Source organism: Heptranchias perlo, chromosome 40, assembly GCF_035084215.1.
Source record: "Heptranchias perlo isolate sHepPer1 chromosome 40, sHepPer1.hap1, whole genome shotgun sequence".
In the NCBI taxonomy this organism is placed as follows: Eukaryota; Metazoa; Chordata; class Chondrichthyes; order Hexanchiformes; family Hexanchidae; genus Heptranchias; species Heptranchias perlo.
Genome location: NC_090364.1, coordinates 11934615 through 11954281, shown reverse-complemented (window position 1 = coordinate 11954281; position 19667 = coordinate 11934615). Strand labels below are relative to the sequence as shown.

Below are 19667 nucleotides of genomic sequence, written 5' to 3'. Positions count from 1 at the left end.
GTGCCAACCCACAAATTACCAAATTTATTGAGTTCGATTTCACAACTTGCCATGGCTGGATTTGAACTCATGATCTCTGGGTTACTCGTCCAGTACCGTAACCACCATGCTGAGACTTCCTGCTGAATTTATTTGAGCCTGTGTCTGTAGTAGTTGTTATTCTGGCACAAGATGAAGCGTTTCCGGACCCCTCCCCCCATTGCATCCTTCCTTGAGATATCTTCACTGGATGCCAAGGAGATGCTGTTTCACCTCCCTCATTCTCTTGGGCATGCTTCCTCCAAGCTTTTGAGGAGCTCCTTTCGGGAATTTTGCTTTGCCTCCCTCCCTACTACACTTTTAAGTTTTTTTTAAAAGATGTTCTCTTACCTTAATCTTCATCAGGTTATTTATAAACGTAAATAAAAGCGTACCTTGGCCCTATCAATGGTTGGACCCGAGTCAGCTTTTCACCAATTTTTAAATCACAAAACCAGCAACGTTTATGGTCATTTTTTCTGATGCCAGCCCACAAATTATCAGATTCAAGTTCATACCTTGCCACGGTGGGATTTAAACTCACATCCCATAGATTACTAGCGCAATGTCTTAAACACTACTCTCCTGTACCTGCATAACTCACTGAGTTTCTGGGGAGCGCACTGTGGCCTTTTGATCTATTGTGACACCCAAACAGAGGCAATTCCGTTTTGTAATAAATAAAGAGGATCGACTTACTTCTCCGACGAGGCCATTCCACGTCCCGTTGATTTTCTTCCCATGTTTTCCGTTTGTCACCAGATATAAATCATATGTAAACTTGACGTACTTTGCAATTTTCTTCAAAATGTCAATGCAGAATCCTTTACAGCACCGCTTGATATAGATCCCTCCTTCAGTCTCGTTACTGGGAGCAATAAAAAACAAAACAAATTATTTAATTTTTGTGAAGAGCTGCCAAAGATTCTTCCAGAGATGGTAACAAGTAAGCCTTCCCTTACACTGTCCTGATAATGTACCTCAGTCCCAAATTCAGAATCCACTCTTCTCTGTACCATTTCCACGTTCTCCGTCATTGTGGCTTTTATTTCCCTGTTTCTCCATTTCGAAAGTATTTTCTGGCCCTCCACCCTATTTACAGACCTTTCTGACATACAAAGCATTCCCCACTCCAACAACAAGGCCAACAAGTATTTTATTTATCCACTCCGGCCACCTTCCCTCAGATGTTAAGGATGTTCTTTCTGGCGATCAGGTGTCAGGAGCAAACAAGTCCACCCAACAACCAGTAAAGGACTGTTGGCATCTTATCTATTTAAGTGTTAGAGGTGATTAATATCTTGTTTGCCTGGACATTGAGAAAGATTCTTCTTGGTCTTCAAATGAGCCTTCTCCACCTTAAGGGAAAGTCAATATATCTGGATATATCCTGTCCTAGGATCTCTGGTTCCGTGCTTTGCACTGACTGTCTAGTTCAGTGAAGGCAGCCAAAAAGGGACTTTGTGGAATCATTCCCTCATAACGATTCATCAGAAATTCAGTTCAGAAAATATTTAAAAGGAATTGTTGGAGATTCAGGTCCTTTTATTGTTTTGAAACAGATTGTGTATTGAGCAAAACAAATGTTGGCCGGGAATTTCCTTGGAGCTGCTTTCGCTCCATCGGCGTAACTTCGCCGCAAATGCGGAGGAGCGCGTAAACGGGCCTTCCACTGCATTCGTGGTGAAATGATGGCGGATCGGGAGCAGCTCTGAGAAAATTCCGGCCCATCGTCCCGTTAGTTTCTTTGTTGTGTGTTTTGCTCCTGTGTAATTATCTCAGTTTTTGAATAAATCCAACGCATAGTTTTAGCCTGAACACAGTGGTATGACAGTGTGACATTTACCAACTTGCAGAGTGGACAATCAGGGTGATCAGCCCAGTTAGGCATCACACTGTGGTAACAGGGCAATTGTTGGTCCTCTGGCATGCTATCCCAGTCATGTCATCCAGATCACAGGAGACAAAAAGTCGGCCAGAAGTATAGATAGAGAGCCCGAATTATAACAGTGAGCATAAAACAATGTTTCCCATTTTATACTCACGTCTACTCTCACTAAATATAGCAAGTGAAGGAAAAAATAGCTCAAAGTTGTTATCTGGCAGAATGGGTGAGGTCAATGCAACAATATGGATTTCTGTTTTTAGGAGTCTAAAGGGACTAGATAATGTAGACCACGATGAGCTGTTTCACTGTGTCCAATACGGTAGAACCAGGGGACATGGCCTGCGCTTGAAGGAGGGTAAATTCAAAACTAATCTGCGAAGAAAATTGGGGCAATTTTAACCTAACATGCCCGGCAGGAAACTGGCAGGATCAGATGCAACGTTTGTCTCACACCACACCCGATTTTACTCTCCACTGAAGTCAGTGGAGTAATATTGGGCATGGTGTAAAATCAGCGTTCCACCTGGTCCTATGGGGTTGCCGCTCAGCGAGTTTGGTTAAAATTACTCCCATAATTTCAGTGAGTGAATGGTCAATCTATGGAAGAGGCTCCTAGAGAGACAGTGGAAACAGTTAATATAGATTCATTCAAATGCAAATTAGATTTCTTTCAGAAAATAACATTTTGGGATTTGAGTAATTTGAGACATGACATGTGGTAAGTGTAACACGCTTGGGAAGAACAGGTGACTTTGGACCTATGGTTCCCTAATCTCTCCATCACTGGGGCTATCCTCACCTCCTGTCTGGGACTGTTGTCGACTAATTGATAGAGATTGATTGCCAATAACTCCATTATCGTTATATCGTGTGACTACCAGGATGGCAGAAGGCGAACTAGATAGACCTCGGGCTTTCTTCGTCTAGCAATTCCTATGTTCCTATGTCATTTCTGTCGGGTGAAACAGTCCCTCAGTGTGCTGATTTTAACTGGCTGCGATTGTTAATGTTCCCGGGGGCAGAAGCCTCTCCAATCTGTCTGCATTTCACGGGCGCTATCCTACTATCTACAGGGATAGTAGTTCTGACAAGAAAATTAGGACAACCAAAGGCACAAAGCTGTCATTTGTGCAGATAATCTTCATTGGCTGCAGGGAGATAAGGGATTCTAGTAGACACATCATATAACATCTAATGGGAAATTTAATTGCCTTACAATTCGCTTGATTTAATCTGGATTGCATAAGTACCTCAGTTCTATGGTAATGTAATCATATACTTTATGTAGGACGAATTGAAAGGTACTTTTCAAAAATATAAATAGGCTCTCCCTCTCAATGCAGACCCTGGGGCCCTTACAGCCAATGGGGTAGAAATTTGTCTCGGGGGGCCGGGGGCGGGGGTAGTGCAAAATGGCCATCCATTATGCGACCCATCCGATACTCAGCACCGGCCATTTTGCACTGCCGCGCGAGACAAATTGGCACCCCACTGTGTTCTTACCCACGTGTCTGCGGCACAAGTGAGGCATCACTCAAACACCACGGGGGACAGGTCAGCCAAAACCTACATGGGTTTAACTTGTTTCCTGCAGGGCACTGTGTTCCTCATGCACGTTCCGCTCAGGGAGTCCACGTCCTCCACGATGACGAAGGGTGCCTCCTCCAGGGTGACGATGCTCAAGTGGTCATCTTCCTCCTCCGACTCCGAGAACAAGTAGTACCGGGGCCAGACGTGGTACTTCATCGTCAGCCGCTTTGCCTCCCACTCTCCAACCTACAGAGAAGCAGATAAAAACCAGTCATTCGACCGTGAGGGGCAGCAGGAATTGGGTTTTTTTTCAGTGGAAACCATAGGATTCTTGTCCTGCGGGCCCACAGTTTCAGCTCAATAGTACTGATCTGCAAGAGAGCAGGGGAACAAATTGAGGTGGAATAAAACGATCAGGCTGATTCCCCGATTGGACGTTTGCTGGGGTCACTGGTTGGGAAATTCAGGGCCCGCACACCTTGACGTCCCATCCATTGAAATGAATGGGCAGAAAATTGAGGGCCTCAGCCCCACGATTTCCTGACCGGCGTCCCACTCCTCACCAGGAACTGCCATGGTGGGATTTGAACTCACGTTTTCTAGATTATTGGTCTGGTAACATAACCACTACATTACCATGCCCTGAGTCATTACTTAATGGTCAGAAAATCGTGGACCGTGCCCATTTTTTTGGGCAAAGATGTCCCGTTGGTAGCACATTCAGAACATTGGTGCATTTATGTTGTTTTGAGACTTACCTGCCACACTTGAGGTGTCACATATAAAAATGTCTGTGTAAAAATATATAAATAAAGTCAGACTGAGCACCTGTCTAGGAACAGTTAACTTCTAACTGCCTCCGGAGGGCACAGTAGTAATCTAAGTTACGCACAAATAAAAACAGAAAATGTTGGAAGCGCTCAACAGGTTAGACAGCATCGGAACTGACAGATGTTTCAAGAATTTAGAAGAATATTATTTGCACAGAGGCTTATAAGAGCAGGGAAAGATTACAATATCATTTATTGGATAAGAATTTGAAAAGGAAAGGTATAAAAAGATACGGGGAAAGAGCAGGAAAATGGGATTAGAGCAGGTGGATCCAGTTGGAGAGCTAGAAGTGGCACAGGTATGATGGGTTGAATGGCCTCCTTTTGAGCTGATGCTTCTTTGGTTCTATGATCTCAAAGTACTTTACATTCAATGTGCAGTTACTGTTATGAGTGAGGAAGCATGGCTGCTGTTTTGCTCACATTAAGATCCAACAAATAGCAATGGATTGCCACTTAATACGCTTTTGGTAGCACTGGTTGAGGGAACAAGGTTAGACAGGAATCCTGCTCTTCTTCGAATAGTGCCGTGACATCTTTAACAGCTACCCAAACAGAGAGACGGGGCCTCGGTTTAACATCTCATCCGAAGGACTTCACATCTGACAATGAAGGAGCTTAGAGAGTTAGTTTATGAGCACAGGATGCATAAACTTGGCTTGTATTCCTTTGAGTTTAGACGACTGAGGGGTGATCTGATTGAGGTGAAAGGTCATCGACCAGAAACTCTAGCCCTACCTTCATCTCTCCACAGATACACTTCAAGTGGAGGCCGTGGTACAGAACACATTAAAGATACACTAATATTTCAAAGACTCTGGCAGGCTCTTTATTTGGATGCACTTTATTCATCTGCACCAATCCGTGCCAATTAGTTAATGACTAACGAGCTGTCAAACGCACCCATTTAGATAAATATTTAACAGATTAGCATTTAGAAAGTTGAAACGTTCCTATTAATCTGCCCTGATGTCTGCATTGTTTTTTGGAGACCGTGGAACTAATCATTTCAATTAAAAGTACCCATTTATTAAACAATGCCGTTTCTAATTTGGAAAAACTCCCTAAAATAACCACTTTATTAAAGCAATTGGCCTGGATCTGTTTAATTGCTGTGAAGTTTATTGTATCTATCTACTGTTTGAAATGTCAGTCAGTCAAGTAGCCATGGGTATAATGCGTCTATTTATTTAGCAGAATAAGGGTTACTCGCTATGTAACTGCACAGATTTATTCAATCATCAGAGTAAGAACAATTCCCTGTGTAACTCTATGGCGTTCTCCACAGATGCTGCCTGACCTGCTGAGTGTTTCCAGCATTTTCTGTTTTCAGTTCAGATTTCCAGCTTCTGCGGTATTTTGCTTTTGATTGTATGAAGTTCTTGATTATTCCGATCTGTGGATCGTCTTATTTTGTATGATAAGGATTACTCTTTTTATTCCCCCCTGTGGGAAGCACTTTGGGAATTTTTTCTACATTAAAGATTCTCTATAAATGCAAGTTGTTCCACTTGCTGTGTAACTGTCTGGATTTTATGTTCAGAGGCTTAGAGGGTTAACTTATGAGGACAGATTTCATAAACTTAGCTTGTATTCCCTTGAGCATAGAAGGTTGAGGGGTGATCTAATTAAAGGTGTTTAAAATGATAAAAGGATTTGATAGGTAGATACGGAGAAACTATTTCCTCTGGTGGGGGAATCAAGAACAAAGTGGCACAATTTTAAAATTAGAGATAGGCCATTCAGGAGTAAAATCAGGAAGCACTTTCTCATGCAAAGGGTAGTACAAATTTGGAACTCTCTCCCCCAAAAGGCTTTGATGCTGGGGGTCAATTGGAGCTTTCAAGTCTGAGATCGATAGGTTTTTGTTAGGTAAGGGTATCAATGGAGCAAAGACAGGTAAATGGAGTTGAGGTGCAGATCAGCCATAATCTAATTGAATGGCGGAGCAGGCCCGAGGAGCTGAATGACCTTCTGTTCCTATGTTTATTCAGCAGGGTAAGGGGCACTCCCTGTGTGAGTTTATGGAATTCCTGTTTATTCAGTTGGGTAAGAGTTGAGGGTAGCAGTGCAGACAGGTACATTCTAAGTAAAGAGAATATAACTTTCTTAAAACTGTCCTGAGAACAGGACCTCATTTAAAAGCCTGTGTAATTGACTTCAGCTTAAGCAAATGATAAGCTTATAAAGGGACTGATTTTCACAGAGGCTATGATCAGAGATGCTGAATTGTTTAGTCACCTCTAGTGACCCTGCTGACTTAGGAACATAGGAACAGGAGTAGGCCATTCAGCCCCTCAAGCCTGTTCCGCCATTCAGTGACATTGTGGCTGATCTGTATCCTAACTCCATTCACCCACCTTGGCTCCACATCCCTTAATACCCTCGGCTAGCAAAAATCTATCGATCTCAGATTTAAAATTATTAATTGAGCTAGCATCTACTGCTTTTTGTGGGAGAGAGTTCCAAACTTCTACCATCCTTTGTGTGAAGAAGTGTTTCCTAACTTCTCTGATTTTAAGGTTATGTCCCCTTGTCCTAGACTCCCCCACCAGCAGAAAAATGTTTCCCTCTATCTACCCTATCAATTCCTTTCAAAATCCCAATAACCTCAATCAAATCACCCCTTAATTTTCTATGTTACTTGAAATGTAATTTAATTTATTGGTCAATATTGATGAAAAAGAATCAGATCATCGTGTGCGATGGTTACTCTGCTTATTCTGTGTTAGCAGCATTGTAAACATAGCGGCAAGATCTCCTGTTTTATCTGGAGTGAAAAAGGTAAGTGCTTTCTAAAACAATCGGGCCTATTTTCCTGGCCCCTGAATCCGGGAAATGGGAGTTCCTTGGGTGCAAGGGTCAGGGTAAAAGGGGCAGCGAGATGAATCATGCAGAAAATTAGGGGCAAATGTAGGCATTGCAGGCTTGGCTGATCAGGCACCTCTGAAGTTGATGGCTAAAAGGTCCTGAATCAATCTGAAGTTTTTTTTTGGGGGGGGGCGGTGGGAAGGGACGACAGCCAGACCACCTCTCCCGCCCCAACCCCCGTAGGGCTTACCTGTGTTGGCTGAGCCTGGCCTGCAACTCCTGTAGGCCCAGGCTGGACAAAACCATTTAATTGAGGTGGTGGGGGTTCTCGGCCTCCTACCTCCATTTCTGACAGCAACACTTGCTGAACGCCCAGAAAAGGATGGTACTGTGGCTTGTCCCTGAACACCTGCCGACCGAGTGTCCATGGGAGTCCTGATGGAAGGCTTAGGATGGTACAGCAGGCCTTATGTGTTATTTTTATTACTGAACCGTTCCCCAAGGAATGTCAGATTGATTTGGGATCTTTTCACCACCAATTCCGTCAGCAGCCTGATCTCACAGGCCCGAGATGCCTGCAGCTTTTTCTGGGCCTCTGCCAGAGGGTGGGCCTATGCTGAGACTGGTGAGGAAGATAACATCAGGAGCAGGGTTAGGAGAGGAGGACAAGATTATCACCACGGATGGGAGATAACATCCCGACCAAGTGCAGGAGAAGAGAAGAACTCTAGGGTTCAGTTCCATGAGTCTGGGGTAAAGTTCCAGGGGTCTGGGGTACGGTTCCATGCATCTGGGTTACGGTTCTAATTGATACCCACCACCTGAATCCAATTAACACTAATTGATATAAATCATATAGATACAATTAACATGAGGTACAATTCCATGGGTCTGGGATACAGTTCCTTGAGTCTGGGGGTACAGTTCCATGAGTCAGCCATTCAGTTCCATGAGTCTGAGGTACAGTTCCATGAGTCTGGGATACAGTTCCTTCGTCTGGGTCACAGTTCTGTGGGACCGGAGTACAGTTCCATGGGTCTGGGGTACCGTTCCATGGGTCTGGAGTGCAGTTCAATTAGTCTGGGCTAAAGTTCCATTAGTAAGCTATGGTTCCATGAATATGTGATACAATTCCATGGGTCTGGGGTTCAATTCCATGAGTTTGGGGTAATTGTAAGGATCTGGGGTATAGTTCCATGAATGTGGGATACAGTTCCCTGAGTCTGGGCTACAGTTCCATGGGTCTGGGGAACAGGTCCATGAGTCTGGTATACGGTTCAGTGGATCTGGGTTAGAGTTCAATGAGTCTGGGTTAGTTACAAGGTTCTGGGGTACAGTTCCATGAGTCTGTGGTAGTTCCAAGGGTCTGGGTACAGTTGCATGGGTCTGGGGAACTGGTCCATGAGTCTGGTATACAGTTCAATTGGTCTGGGGTACAGATTTTTATTTTAATTCGTTCATGGGATGTGGGCGTCGCTGGCAAGGCCAGCATTTATTGCCCATCCCTAATTGCCCTTGAGAAGGTGGTGGTGAGCTGCCTTCTTGAACCGCTACAGTCCGTGTGGTGACGGTTCTCCCACAGTGCTGTTAGGAAGGGAGTTCCAGGATTTTGACCCAGCAACGATGAAGGAACGGCGATATATTTCCAAGTCAGGATGGTGTGTGACTTCGAGGGGAACGTGCAGGTGGTGTTGTTCCCATGTGCCTGCTGCCCTTGTCCTTTTAGGTGGTAGAGGTCGCGCGTTTAGGAGGTGCTGTCGAAGAAGCGTGTTGTTACAGTGCATCCTATGGATAGTACACACTGCAGCCACTGTGCGCCGGTGGTGAAGGGAGTGAATGTTCAGGGTGGTGGATGGGGTGCCAATCAAGCGGGCTGCTTTGTCCTGGATGATGTCAAGCTTCTTGAGTGTTGGTGGAGCTGCACTCATCCAGGCTAGTGGAGAGTATTCCATCACACTCCTGACTTATGCCTTGTAGATGGTGGAAAGGCTTTGGGGAATCAAGAGAATATCCAGCCTCTGACCTGCTGTTGTAGCCACATTATTTATGTGGCTGGTCCAGTTAAGTTTCTGGTCAATGGTTACCCCCAAATTGTTGATGGTGGGGGATTTGGCAATGGTAATGCTGTTGAATGTCAAGGGGAGGTGGTTAGATTCTCTTGTTGGAGATGGTCATTGTACTCCAACCCCCTTGCAATAAAGGCTAACATACCATTTGCCTTCCTAACTGCTTGCTGTACCTGCATGTTTCTGTGAATAACTTTCTGTGATTCATGTACAAGGACACCCAAATCCCTCTGACTACTAACATTTCTTAGTCTCTCACCTTTTTAAAAAATATTCTGCTTTTCTATTCTTCCTACCAAAGTGGATAATTTCAAATTTCCCCACATTATACTCCATCTGCTATCTTCTCGCCCACTCACTTAACCTGTCTATATCCCTTTGCAGTCTCTTTGTGTCCTCCTCAAAGCTTGCTTTCCCACCAGATACATTACTCTCGGTCCCCTCATCTAAGTCATTGATATATTTTTGTAAACAGCTGAGGCCTAAGCACTGATTCTTGCAGCACCCCACTAGTTATAACCTGACAACCTGAAAATGACCCGTTTATTCCTACTCTGTTTTCTGCCTGTTAACCAATCCCCAATCCATGCTAATATATTACCTCCAATCCCATGAGCCCTAATCTTATGTAACAACCTCTTGTGTGGCACGTTATCAAATGCCTTTTGAAAATCCAAACATACTACATCCACTGGTTCCCCCTTATCTACACTGCTAATTACACACTCAAAAAATTCTAATAGATTTGTCAAACACGATTTCCCTTTCATAAAACTGTGTTGACTCTGCCTAATCATATTTTGATTTTCTAAGTGCCCTGTTACTAAGTCCTTAATAATAGATTCTAGCATTTTCCCTATTACTGATGTTAGGCTAACTGGCCTGTAGTTCCCTGTTTTCTCTCTCCCTCCTTTCTTGAATAGCAGGGTTACATTTGCTACCTTCCAATCCACGGTTGTAGAATCTAGGGAATTCTGGAAGATCAAATCCAATGCATCCACTATCTCTACAGCCACCTCCTTTAAAACCCTAGGATCTAGGCCATCAGGTTCAGGGGATTTGTCAGCTTTTAGTCCCATTAGTTTCTCCAGTATTGTTTCTTTACTAATCTTAATTACTTTAAGTTCCTCACTCTCATTAGACCCTTGGTTCCCCACTATTTCCAGTATGTTTTTTGTGTCTTCTACTGTGAAAACAGATACAAAATATTTGTTTAACTTCTCTGCCATTTCCTTATTCCCCATTATAATTTCTCCTGTCTCAGCCTCTAAGTTTACTTTCGCTAATCTCTTCCTTTTTATATACTTGTAGAAGCTCTTACAATCTGTTTTTACAATCTAGTTTACTCTCATATTCAATTTTCTCCCTCGTTATCAATTTCTTGGTCATCCTTTGCTGATTTTTAAAATCCTCCCAATTCTCAGACTTACTATTCTTTTTGGCAGCATTGTAAGCATTTTCTTTTAATCTAACACTATCCTTATCTTCTCTAGTTAGCCATGGTTGGATCATTTTTCCGATGGAGTTTTTATTCCTCAAGGGAATATTCATTGAGAATTATGAATTATTTCTTTAACTGTTTGTCATTGCCTATCTACCATCATATCTTTTAATCTAATTTCCCAATCTACCTTAGCCAACTCACCCCTTATACCTAGGTAATTGGCTTTGTTTAGATTTAAGACCCTAGTTTCAGAATTAACTACATCGCTCTCAAACTCAATATGAAATTCTATCAAATTATGATCACTCTTTCCCAGAGGATCCTTAACTATAAGATTACTAATTAACCCTGTTTTGTTACACAATACTAGATCTAAAATAGTACAGTTCCATGGGTCTGGGATACAGTAGCACGGGTCTGGGATACAGTAGCACGGGTCTGGGATACAGTAGCACGGGTCTGGGGTACAGTAGCATGGGTCTGGGGTACAGTTCCACGTGTCAGGGCAACAGTTTCCTGGGCCTGGGATACAGTTCCATGGGCCTGGGGTACAGTTCCATGGGCCTGGGGTACAGTTTGATGAGTCTGGGGTACAGTTCGATGACTCTGGGGCACAGTTCCATGTGTCTGGGGTACAGTTCCATGGCTCTGGGACACAGTTCCATGAATGAGGGAGAACAATTTCATGACTCTGGAGTTCAATTCCATGAGGCTGGGGTACAGTTACATGGATCTGAGATACAGTTCTATGGGTCTGGGACACAGTTCCATGAGACCTGGGTACAGTTTCATGAGTTGGGGCACAGTTCCATGAATGAGCGAGGACAGTTCCATGAGTCTGGAGTTCAATTCCATGATTCTGGGTTACAGTTACATGGGTCTGGGGTACAGTTCCATGGATGAGATGGGCAGTTCCATGAGTCTGGGGTTCAGTTTGATGAGTCTGGGATGCAGTTCTATGGGTCTGGGGTACAGTTCCATGGGTCTGGGGTGCTGTTCCACGGGTCTGGGGTACAGTTCCATGAGACTAAGGTACAGATCTCTCAGTCTGGGATACAGTTTCATGAGTTGGGGCACAGCTCCATGAAACATTGAAACATAGAAAATAGGAGCAGGAGTAGGCCATTCAGCCCTTTGAGCCTGCTGATCCTCTATCTCAATACCATATTCCTGCTCTCTCCCCATACCTCTTGATGCCTTTTGTGTCTAGAAATCTATCTAGCTCCTTCTTAAATATATTCAGTGACATGGCCTCCACAGCCTTCTGTGGTAGAGAATTCCACAGGTTCACCACCCTCTGAGTGAAGAAATTTCTCCTCATCTCAGTCCTAAATGTCCTACCCCGTATCCTGAGACTGTGACCCCTCATTCCGGACCCCCCAGCCACAGGAAACATCTTCCCTGCATCCAGTCTGTCTAGCCCTGTCAGAATTTTATGTTTCAATGAGATCCCCTCTCATTCTTCTAAACTCGAGTGAATACAGGCCAAGTCAACCCAATGTCTCTGCATATGACAGTCCTGCCATCCCAGGGATCAGTCTGGTGAACCTTCACTGCACTCCCTCTATAGCAAGTATATCCTTTCTTAGGTAAGGAGACCAAAACTGTACACAATACTCCAGGTGTGGTCTCACCAAGGCCCTGTATAACTGCAGTAAGATATCCTTGCTCCTATATTCAAATCCTCTTGCAATGAAGGCCAACATACCATTTGCCTTCCTAACTGCTTGCTGCACCTGCATGTTTGCTTTAAGTGACTGGTGTACAAGGACACCCAGGTCCCTTTGTACATCAACATTCCCCAATCTATCACCATTTAAATAATACTATGCCTTTCTGTTTTTCCTTCCGAAATGGATAACTTCACATTTATCCACGTTACACTGCATCTGCCATGTATTTGCCCACTCACTCACCTTGTCTAAATCGTCTTGAAGCCTCTTTGCATCGTCCTTACAACTCACAATCCCACCTAGTATTGTGTCGTTAGCAAACTTGGAAATATTACATTTGGTTCCCTCATCCAAATCATTGATATATATTGTGAATAGCTGGGGCCCAAGCACTGATCCCTGCGGTACCCCACTAGTCACTGCCTGCCACCCCGAAAAAGACCCATTTATTCCTACTCTCTGTTTCCTATCTGTTAACCAATTTTCAACCCATGCCAGTATATTACCACCTATCCCATGTGCTTTAATTTTGCACACTAACCTCTTATGTGGGACTTTATCAAAGGCCTTCTGAAAATCCAAATAAACCACATCCACTGGTTCTCCCTTATCTATTCTACCAGTTAGTAGAGTCTGGGGTGCAGTTCCATGAGTTTGGGGCACAGCTCCATTAATGAGGGAGTACAGTTGCATGGATCTGGGATACAGTTCCACGAGTCTGAGGCAGAGTTCCACGAGAATGGGTACAGTTCCATGAGACTGGGCAGGTCCGTGAGTCTGGCTGTTAGTTCCCTGGGTTTGGGGTACAGTTCAGAATCTAGGGTACAATTCAGTGGGTCTGTGGGACAGTTCTATGAGTCTGGCTGACAGTTCCACGGGAAGCCGTGCTCTTCCGATGAAAAGATACAACGATATACCGGGTGCGATATTTGCAGAGTTGGTGAAGAGGAATTTTGTCTTCCAGCCGTGCATATTGGAAAAATTGCGGAAATGCTGGCTGCAATTAAAGGGAACGAAGGGCATGGGAATGGGACTGAGTGAGTAGCTCTTTTTTTCCAACAGCTGACGCGCGTACAATGGGCCGAATGGCCTCCTTCCGTGCTGTAAAATTCTACAATTCAGCGGATGGGGAATTCACAGTCAGTCAGCTGGCCCGCCAAGTCCTAAAGCGTGTTGCAGGCGGCGATCACTGGGAAATTCCCGGCATGGTCTGGATTTTACAGAACATTTTACACGTCAAGGCTCCATTAGGCAAAGATTGAATGGGGAAAAAAAACAATTCATTTTCCGTCAGCGCAAAGTTGTTCCCGACAAAGTGAATCAGAAAGTAGGATGGCGTCTTGAAGGGTTTTTTTTTTAATTTTGGTTTCACGATCCCACGCCTTCCGTGAGAAGCCGCGCTCAACGGGAGAGTGGGTCGGAGAATGAGGAATGAGGACTGGGGACTGGTACAACGGTGAGATATCTGAGCCCTCTTCTTTCACGTGTGGCTTCTTTGCTGAAGTGGCTGATCGCCGCTCAAAAAAATTGAAACAAGTTAATTCTCACCCTGTATAGATCTGGGCACTGACGCCTCGCTGGTGATAAGTCACAAGAAAACACTTACAATTATCATCGTGTTGAGGGGCGGGGACATGATTCAGGAATACATCTATTTCATTCAGACTGTAAACATAATACTTTAAGAGTTAAAACTAGGCAAGATTTTTTAACGTCCAATAATATGCTGCAATTGGAACTCCAACACACTTTCACTGGCTAAAGCTGTCCAGGCATTGTGAAGCTGTTCTCAACAAAGCTAAATATTGAATTCCTCCAGAGGGCGTATGGCGATAATTATTCTCACCTTGCATAAATACTGTGTACAGTTCTGGTCACCCTACTATAGAAAGGATATTATTAAACTAGAAAGAGTGCAGAAAAGATTTACTAGGATGCTACCGGGACTTGATGGTTTGACTTATAGGGAGAGGTTAGATAGACTGGGACTTTTTTCCATGGAGAGTAGGAGGTTAAGGGGTGATCTTATAGAAGTCTATAAAATAATGAGGGGCATAGATAAGGTAGATAGTCAAAATCTTTTCCCAAAGGTAGGGGAGTCTATAACGAGGGGACATAGATTTAAGGTGAGAGGGGAGAGATACAAAAGGGTCCAGAGGGGCAATTTTTTTCACTCAAAGGGTGGTGAGTGTCTGGAACGAGCTGCCAGAGGCAGTAGTAGAGGCGGGTACAATTTTGTCTTTTAAAAAGCATTTGGACAGTTACATGGGTAAGATGGGTATAGAGGGATATGGGCCAAGTGCAGGCAATTGGGACTAGCTTAGTGGTATAAACTGGGCGACATGGACATGTTGGGCCGAAGGGCCTGTTTCCATGTTGTAAACTTCTATGATTCTATGATTCTATAAATCCGGATTGTGGCATGGGAGAATGAGAGCTCACACCTTGTCGTCACTCGGTGAGCCTTCGACTTTGGGAAGCAACGTGCGAGCGGAGGCCAAGGGGAGGGGACAGCAATAAATTTCGGTGGTGTGAAAACCTAATTGGAGAAATTCAAGCTGGAAGTTACCGGAGAAATGGGCAAGGACTTGGAAGGTGACAACACGTTCAAGGACCTCGGAGAGGAAAGGGAGGTTGGAGATGAGGCAGCAGTTTGCAAGGAAAGAGAGGTATTTTTGAGGAGGTGGGTGATGATGGCAGTTTCGAAAGGGAGGGGGGCAGTCTCTGAGGAGAAGGAACCATTTACAATGCCAGCTAAAATGGAGTCCAGGAAGGCAAGTTTGATAGTCAATAGTTTGGGGGAAATGGGGTGGAGAGAGCAGGAGGTGGTTCTCATGGATGAGATGACCTTGAAGAGGGGGGTAGGAGAGAAAAACAAAAGGGAAATAGGCGTTCAGTGCTAGGGTTGGGGGAAGCCTGGGGGAGACCTGGCTTGATGGGCAAAGTGGGAGAAGCAGCTGAACAGACAGTCTCTATTTTGATGACCAAAACCATTCAGGAGCTCCTTGCACTTGTTGTCAGAGCAGAAGATGGTGGGTATATGTGGGAGAATGGACATAAGAACTGGGAGCAATTTTGCTGAATTACTGTTTTTAATGATAATTTTGCTGGATTACTGTTTTTAATGATAATTTTGTTGGATTGTTGTTTTAACTAGTTTCACACAACTATAGAGGTGCATGCACACACACCTCTATATTTCCCCAAGACATTAAATATTCTATACAAAACAAACAGAAGTCCTTACCTTCTCCCAGACTCGCTCTTTGTTCAGTAAGATTATAACTAATTTGGGGTGCATCTGGTACCCGTCTTCACTGAAGGAAAGGTTTCTTCCCTCAAAACTTACATTCATAAGGTATCTGCAAAAAATAGTAGAAAAGCTAGAGATTAGTGTCTAGAATGTGGAGCTGTTCGTGTTTATTGTAGTCATCACTAATCACTTAACAAAGCTCTACAATTAGAAGTGCTAAAGAAACCGCTACACAATACAGAAGCCTGAGGGTTGGATCTCCTTATGGTTCAAGCCTGCAGTTAGCACTTACTGCCCTATTGTGTGATGCTATTCTCAGGATACCTGAGTGGCGACTGGACTCAGTAATCTCCCATTCCGCATGCTTAAACACACAAGGTTGCATTTGTATCAGTTAGTACATCACCTGCCTCTGAGGCCTGGGTGGCACAGTGGGATAGACACTGGCCTTTCAAACACAACAACTTGCATTTGAATAGCGCCTACGACGTAGAAAAATGTCCCGAGGAGCTTCGCAGAGGCGTAATCAGACAAAAAAAATGGACGCTGAGCCAAAGGAGGAGGTATTAGGAGGGTGCCCAAAAGCTGGAAAATTAGCAAAAGCCGACAAACAGTCTGAAAGAAGCTGACAGCTCAAAAAACAGCCGTGAATGGAGGCCTGTGACTCAGACCCAACTTTACGGTGACTAAGCAAAATTGCATTTTTATCCGTGTTGGAGGAACACAGTCCATTTCTTTTGTAAATCTGAAACCCAAAGGCCTTGCCAATCACATCTGAAATCAAATACATACTCAGAGAGTGCAGTGGGACACGAGCTTGCCATAATCTAAGCTGCAGGTATTACCCAACCTTCCATCGTTTGTATTGCAGGAAAAAACTAAAGTACACAAAATTATGCTGTGGTGGATTTAGATATCTCTGAAGAGGATGTAGAGTAAAACTGATGGCCATTGTGCAGAAATGTACATATGATGATCAAGATGGTGCGAATCCAAGAGTTACATTGCACACTTGCAAAAGGGAACAGTTCACATGCCCACAGTGGCTCTGCACCATCTGAGCCTACATCACATGTCTGATGTTGCAAACCATTCCTACTTGTTCAGTTGAAGAATTTGTAGCTTGGAAGCATATTTTCTGAGGTTGATGGACTATGCAGGTATTGCCACATTATTTAAAGTACTTAAGATCTAATAAGTGCCAGATACACTGGGACTACATCATAGTGCTGGAATATTCAAAAACAATCGAGGAGTGATGAATCAGCAGGCCTCCAGACAAAACCCAAGCACTATTTTTCTATATGCCTACACAGATGTGACAGGATCTCAGCATTTTTCGTTCAAGGTAATCAAGGAATTCACTCCCCTTTGAGAGATGAGATGATTCGGGTTTAGAAGACAGGACAAAGTTGATCCACTCAAATTGTTCCCTGTGTTGAAGGGTTTAACTCCCATGGGTTAAGTTAAAATGAAGAAGTTTGGAAAGGGAAACCAGACAGAAGTTTTCTGCCCAATAACAACAACTTGCATTTATAAGGAAAGAAGGAAAGACTTGCATTTATATAGCGCCTTTTACGACCTCAGGACGTCCCAAAGTGCTTTACAGCCAATTATGCACTTTTGAAGTGTAGTCACTGTTGTAATGTAGGAAACACGGCAGCCAATTTGCGCACAGCAAGGTCCCACAAACAGCAATGAGATAATGACCAGATAAGCTATTTTGGTGATGTTGGTTGAGGAATAAATATTGGCCAGGAGACCAGTAAGAACTCCCCTGCTCTTCTTCAAAATAGTGCCAAGAGATCCTTTATGTTCATCTAAGAGGGCAGATGAGACCTCAGTTTAACGTCTCATCTGAAAGACAGCGCAGCACTCCCTCAGTACTGCACTGGAGTGTCAGCCTAGATTTTGTGCTCAAGTGTTTGGAGTGAGACTTGAACCCATGATCTTTGAGGCGAAAGGGCTACCAACTGAGCCACAACTGACACCTATGTATTATGTAATGCATTTGACACAGAAAAACATCCCAAAGCACAAGGTTGTGGAATAAGTGACCAGGGAAGGAAGCAGACATTGCCGCTGGAAATCTCCTCAGGGCTTCTCCCGCTCCACCAATGGAATGAGGTGTGTTTGGGGCGGAAGCCCAATTTACACCCCACCTGATTTTATACTCCATTGAAGTCAATGGAGAGTAAAATCAGTTATCTGACCTGAAACCACCACTCGCTGGGTGGGTTAGGTTAAAATCGGGGCTATACATTCTGTTCTTATTTTTATTAAATATATATTTGATGTGATACTATTAGTTATTATCTCTGCATTTATATTAAAAAATCCGTGTGCACTTCCTGGCTACAAAACTTTACTCCTGTTGTTTTTTTTTTATTCGTTCATGGGATGTGGGCGTCACTGGCAAGGGTCAGCATTTATTGCCCATCCCTAATTGCCCTTGAGAAGGTGGTGGTGAGCCGCCTTCTTGAACCGCTGCAGTCCGTGTGGCGAAGGTTCCCCCACAGTGCTGTTAGGAAGGGAGTTCCAGGATTTTGACCCAGCAACGATGAAGGAACAGCGATATATTTCCAAGTCGGATGGTGTGTGACTTGGAGGGGAACGTGCAGGTGGTGTTGTTCCCATGTGCCTGCTGCCCTTGTCCTTCTAGATGGTAGAGGTCAAGGGTTTGGGAGGTGCTGCCGAAGAAGCCTTGGCGAGTTGCTGCAATGCATCCTGTGGATGGTACACACTGCAGCCACAGTGCGTCGGTGGTGAAGGGAGTGAATGTTTAGGGTGGTGGAGGTGGTGCCAATCAAGCGGACTGCTTTGTCCTGGATGGTGTCGAGCTTCTTGAGTGTTGTTGGAGCTGCATTCATCCAGGCAAGTGGAGAGTATTCCATCACACTCCTGACTTGTGCCTTGTAGGTGGTGGAAAGGCTTTGGGGAGTCAGGAGGTGAGTCACTTGCTGCAGAATACCCAGCCTCTGACCTGCTCTTGTAGCCACAGTATTTATGTGGCTGGTCCAGTTAAGTTTCTAGTCAATGGTGACCCCCAGGATGTTGATGGTGGGGGATTCGGCGATGGTATTGCTGTTGAATGCCAAGGGGAGATGGTTAGACTCTCTCTTGTTGGAGATGGTCATTGCCTGGCACTTGTCTGGCAGGAATGTTATTTGCCATTTATCAGCCCAAGCCTGGATGTTGTCCAGGTCTTGCTGCATGCGGGCACGGACTGTTTCATTATCTGAAGGGTTGCAAATGGGAACTCCTGTTGTCACATGTTTATGTCAACGTTTCATATTATAATTTCTAAGAAGCTTCTCCCAATCGTCTGCCATAAACGGTGCTAACAGATTTCCGCAGATCTTCCGCCAAACTTATGGCAGAGAATTGGGAAATCCATGGAAAGCATACCACTAAATTCCTATATCCACATTTATAATTGTAAACAATTTTACAACACCAAGTTATAGTTCAGCAATTTTATTTTAAATTCACAAGCTTTCGGAGGCTACCTCCTTCCTCAGGTGAACGATGTGGAAATGAAATCCTTCGCCAAAACAATCGCCAAACAGGAGGGTTCCCTCCCAGTCGGGGAACACTTCAGCAGTCATGGACATTCATCCACCGACCTTCGGGTAAGCGTACTCCAAGGCGGCCTTCGAGACACACGACAACGCAAAATCGTCGAGCAGAAATTGATAGCCAAGTTCCGCACCCATGAGGACGGCCTCAACCGGGATCTTGGGTTCATGTCACGCTACACGTTACCCCACCAGCGAACAAATGTTATCTGTTTTTAATATAATGGGTCAGTTGCTGTCTTTTCTATGTTTCTACCTCTCTATCTCTGTTTTTTTTTTGTTTGTTGTTTTTTTTTTGGTGACTTGTATATTCTGAGAACTTGCAGGTAACACCTGTCTGTCTGCACACTGATTGCCTTGGCAACGGGCAGTTGAAAAAACTGTCTGTACTCACCAAGCATTGTTCTGTGAATTATAAATGCGATTTCATTTCGAGGATTTCATTTCCACATCGTTCACCTGAGGAAGGAGGTAGCCTCCGAAAGCTTGTGAATTTAAAATAAAATTGCTGGACTATAACTTGGTGTTGTAAAATTGTTTACAATTGTCAACCCCAGTCCATCACCGGCATCTCCA

At 44.2% G+C, this 19667-nt stretch overlaps 1 protein-coding gene across 1 annotated transcript in view; it reads right to left on the bottom strand.

The window, feature by feature from the left end:
- Positions 1-19667, bottom strand: part of LOC137305690 (glutamate receptor ionotropic, NMDA 2B-like) — a 388749-nt gene that overhangs the window by 38242 nt on the left and 330840 nt on the right. Inside the window, exons 4-6 of the mRNA XM_067974599.1 lie at positions 15508-15622; positions 3477-3682; positions 718-886 (exon numbers count right to left, since the gene is read on the bottom strand). Coding sequence (XP_067830700.1) covers positions 718-886; positions 3477-3682; positions 15508-15622 — 490 coding nt within the window. The remainder of the gene's footprint in view (positions 1-717; positions 887-3476; positions 3683-15507; positions 15623-19667) is intronic.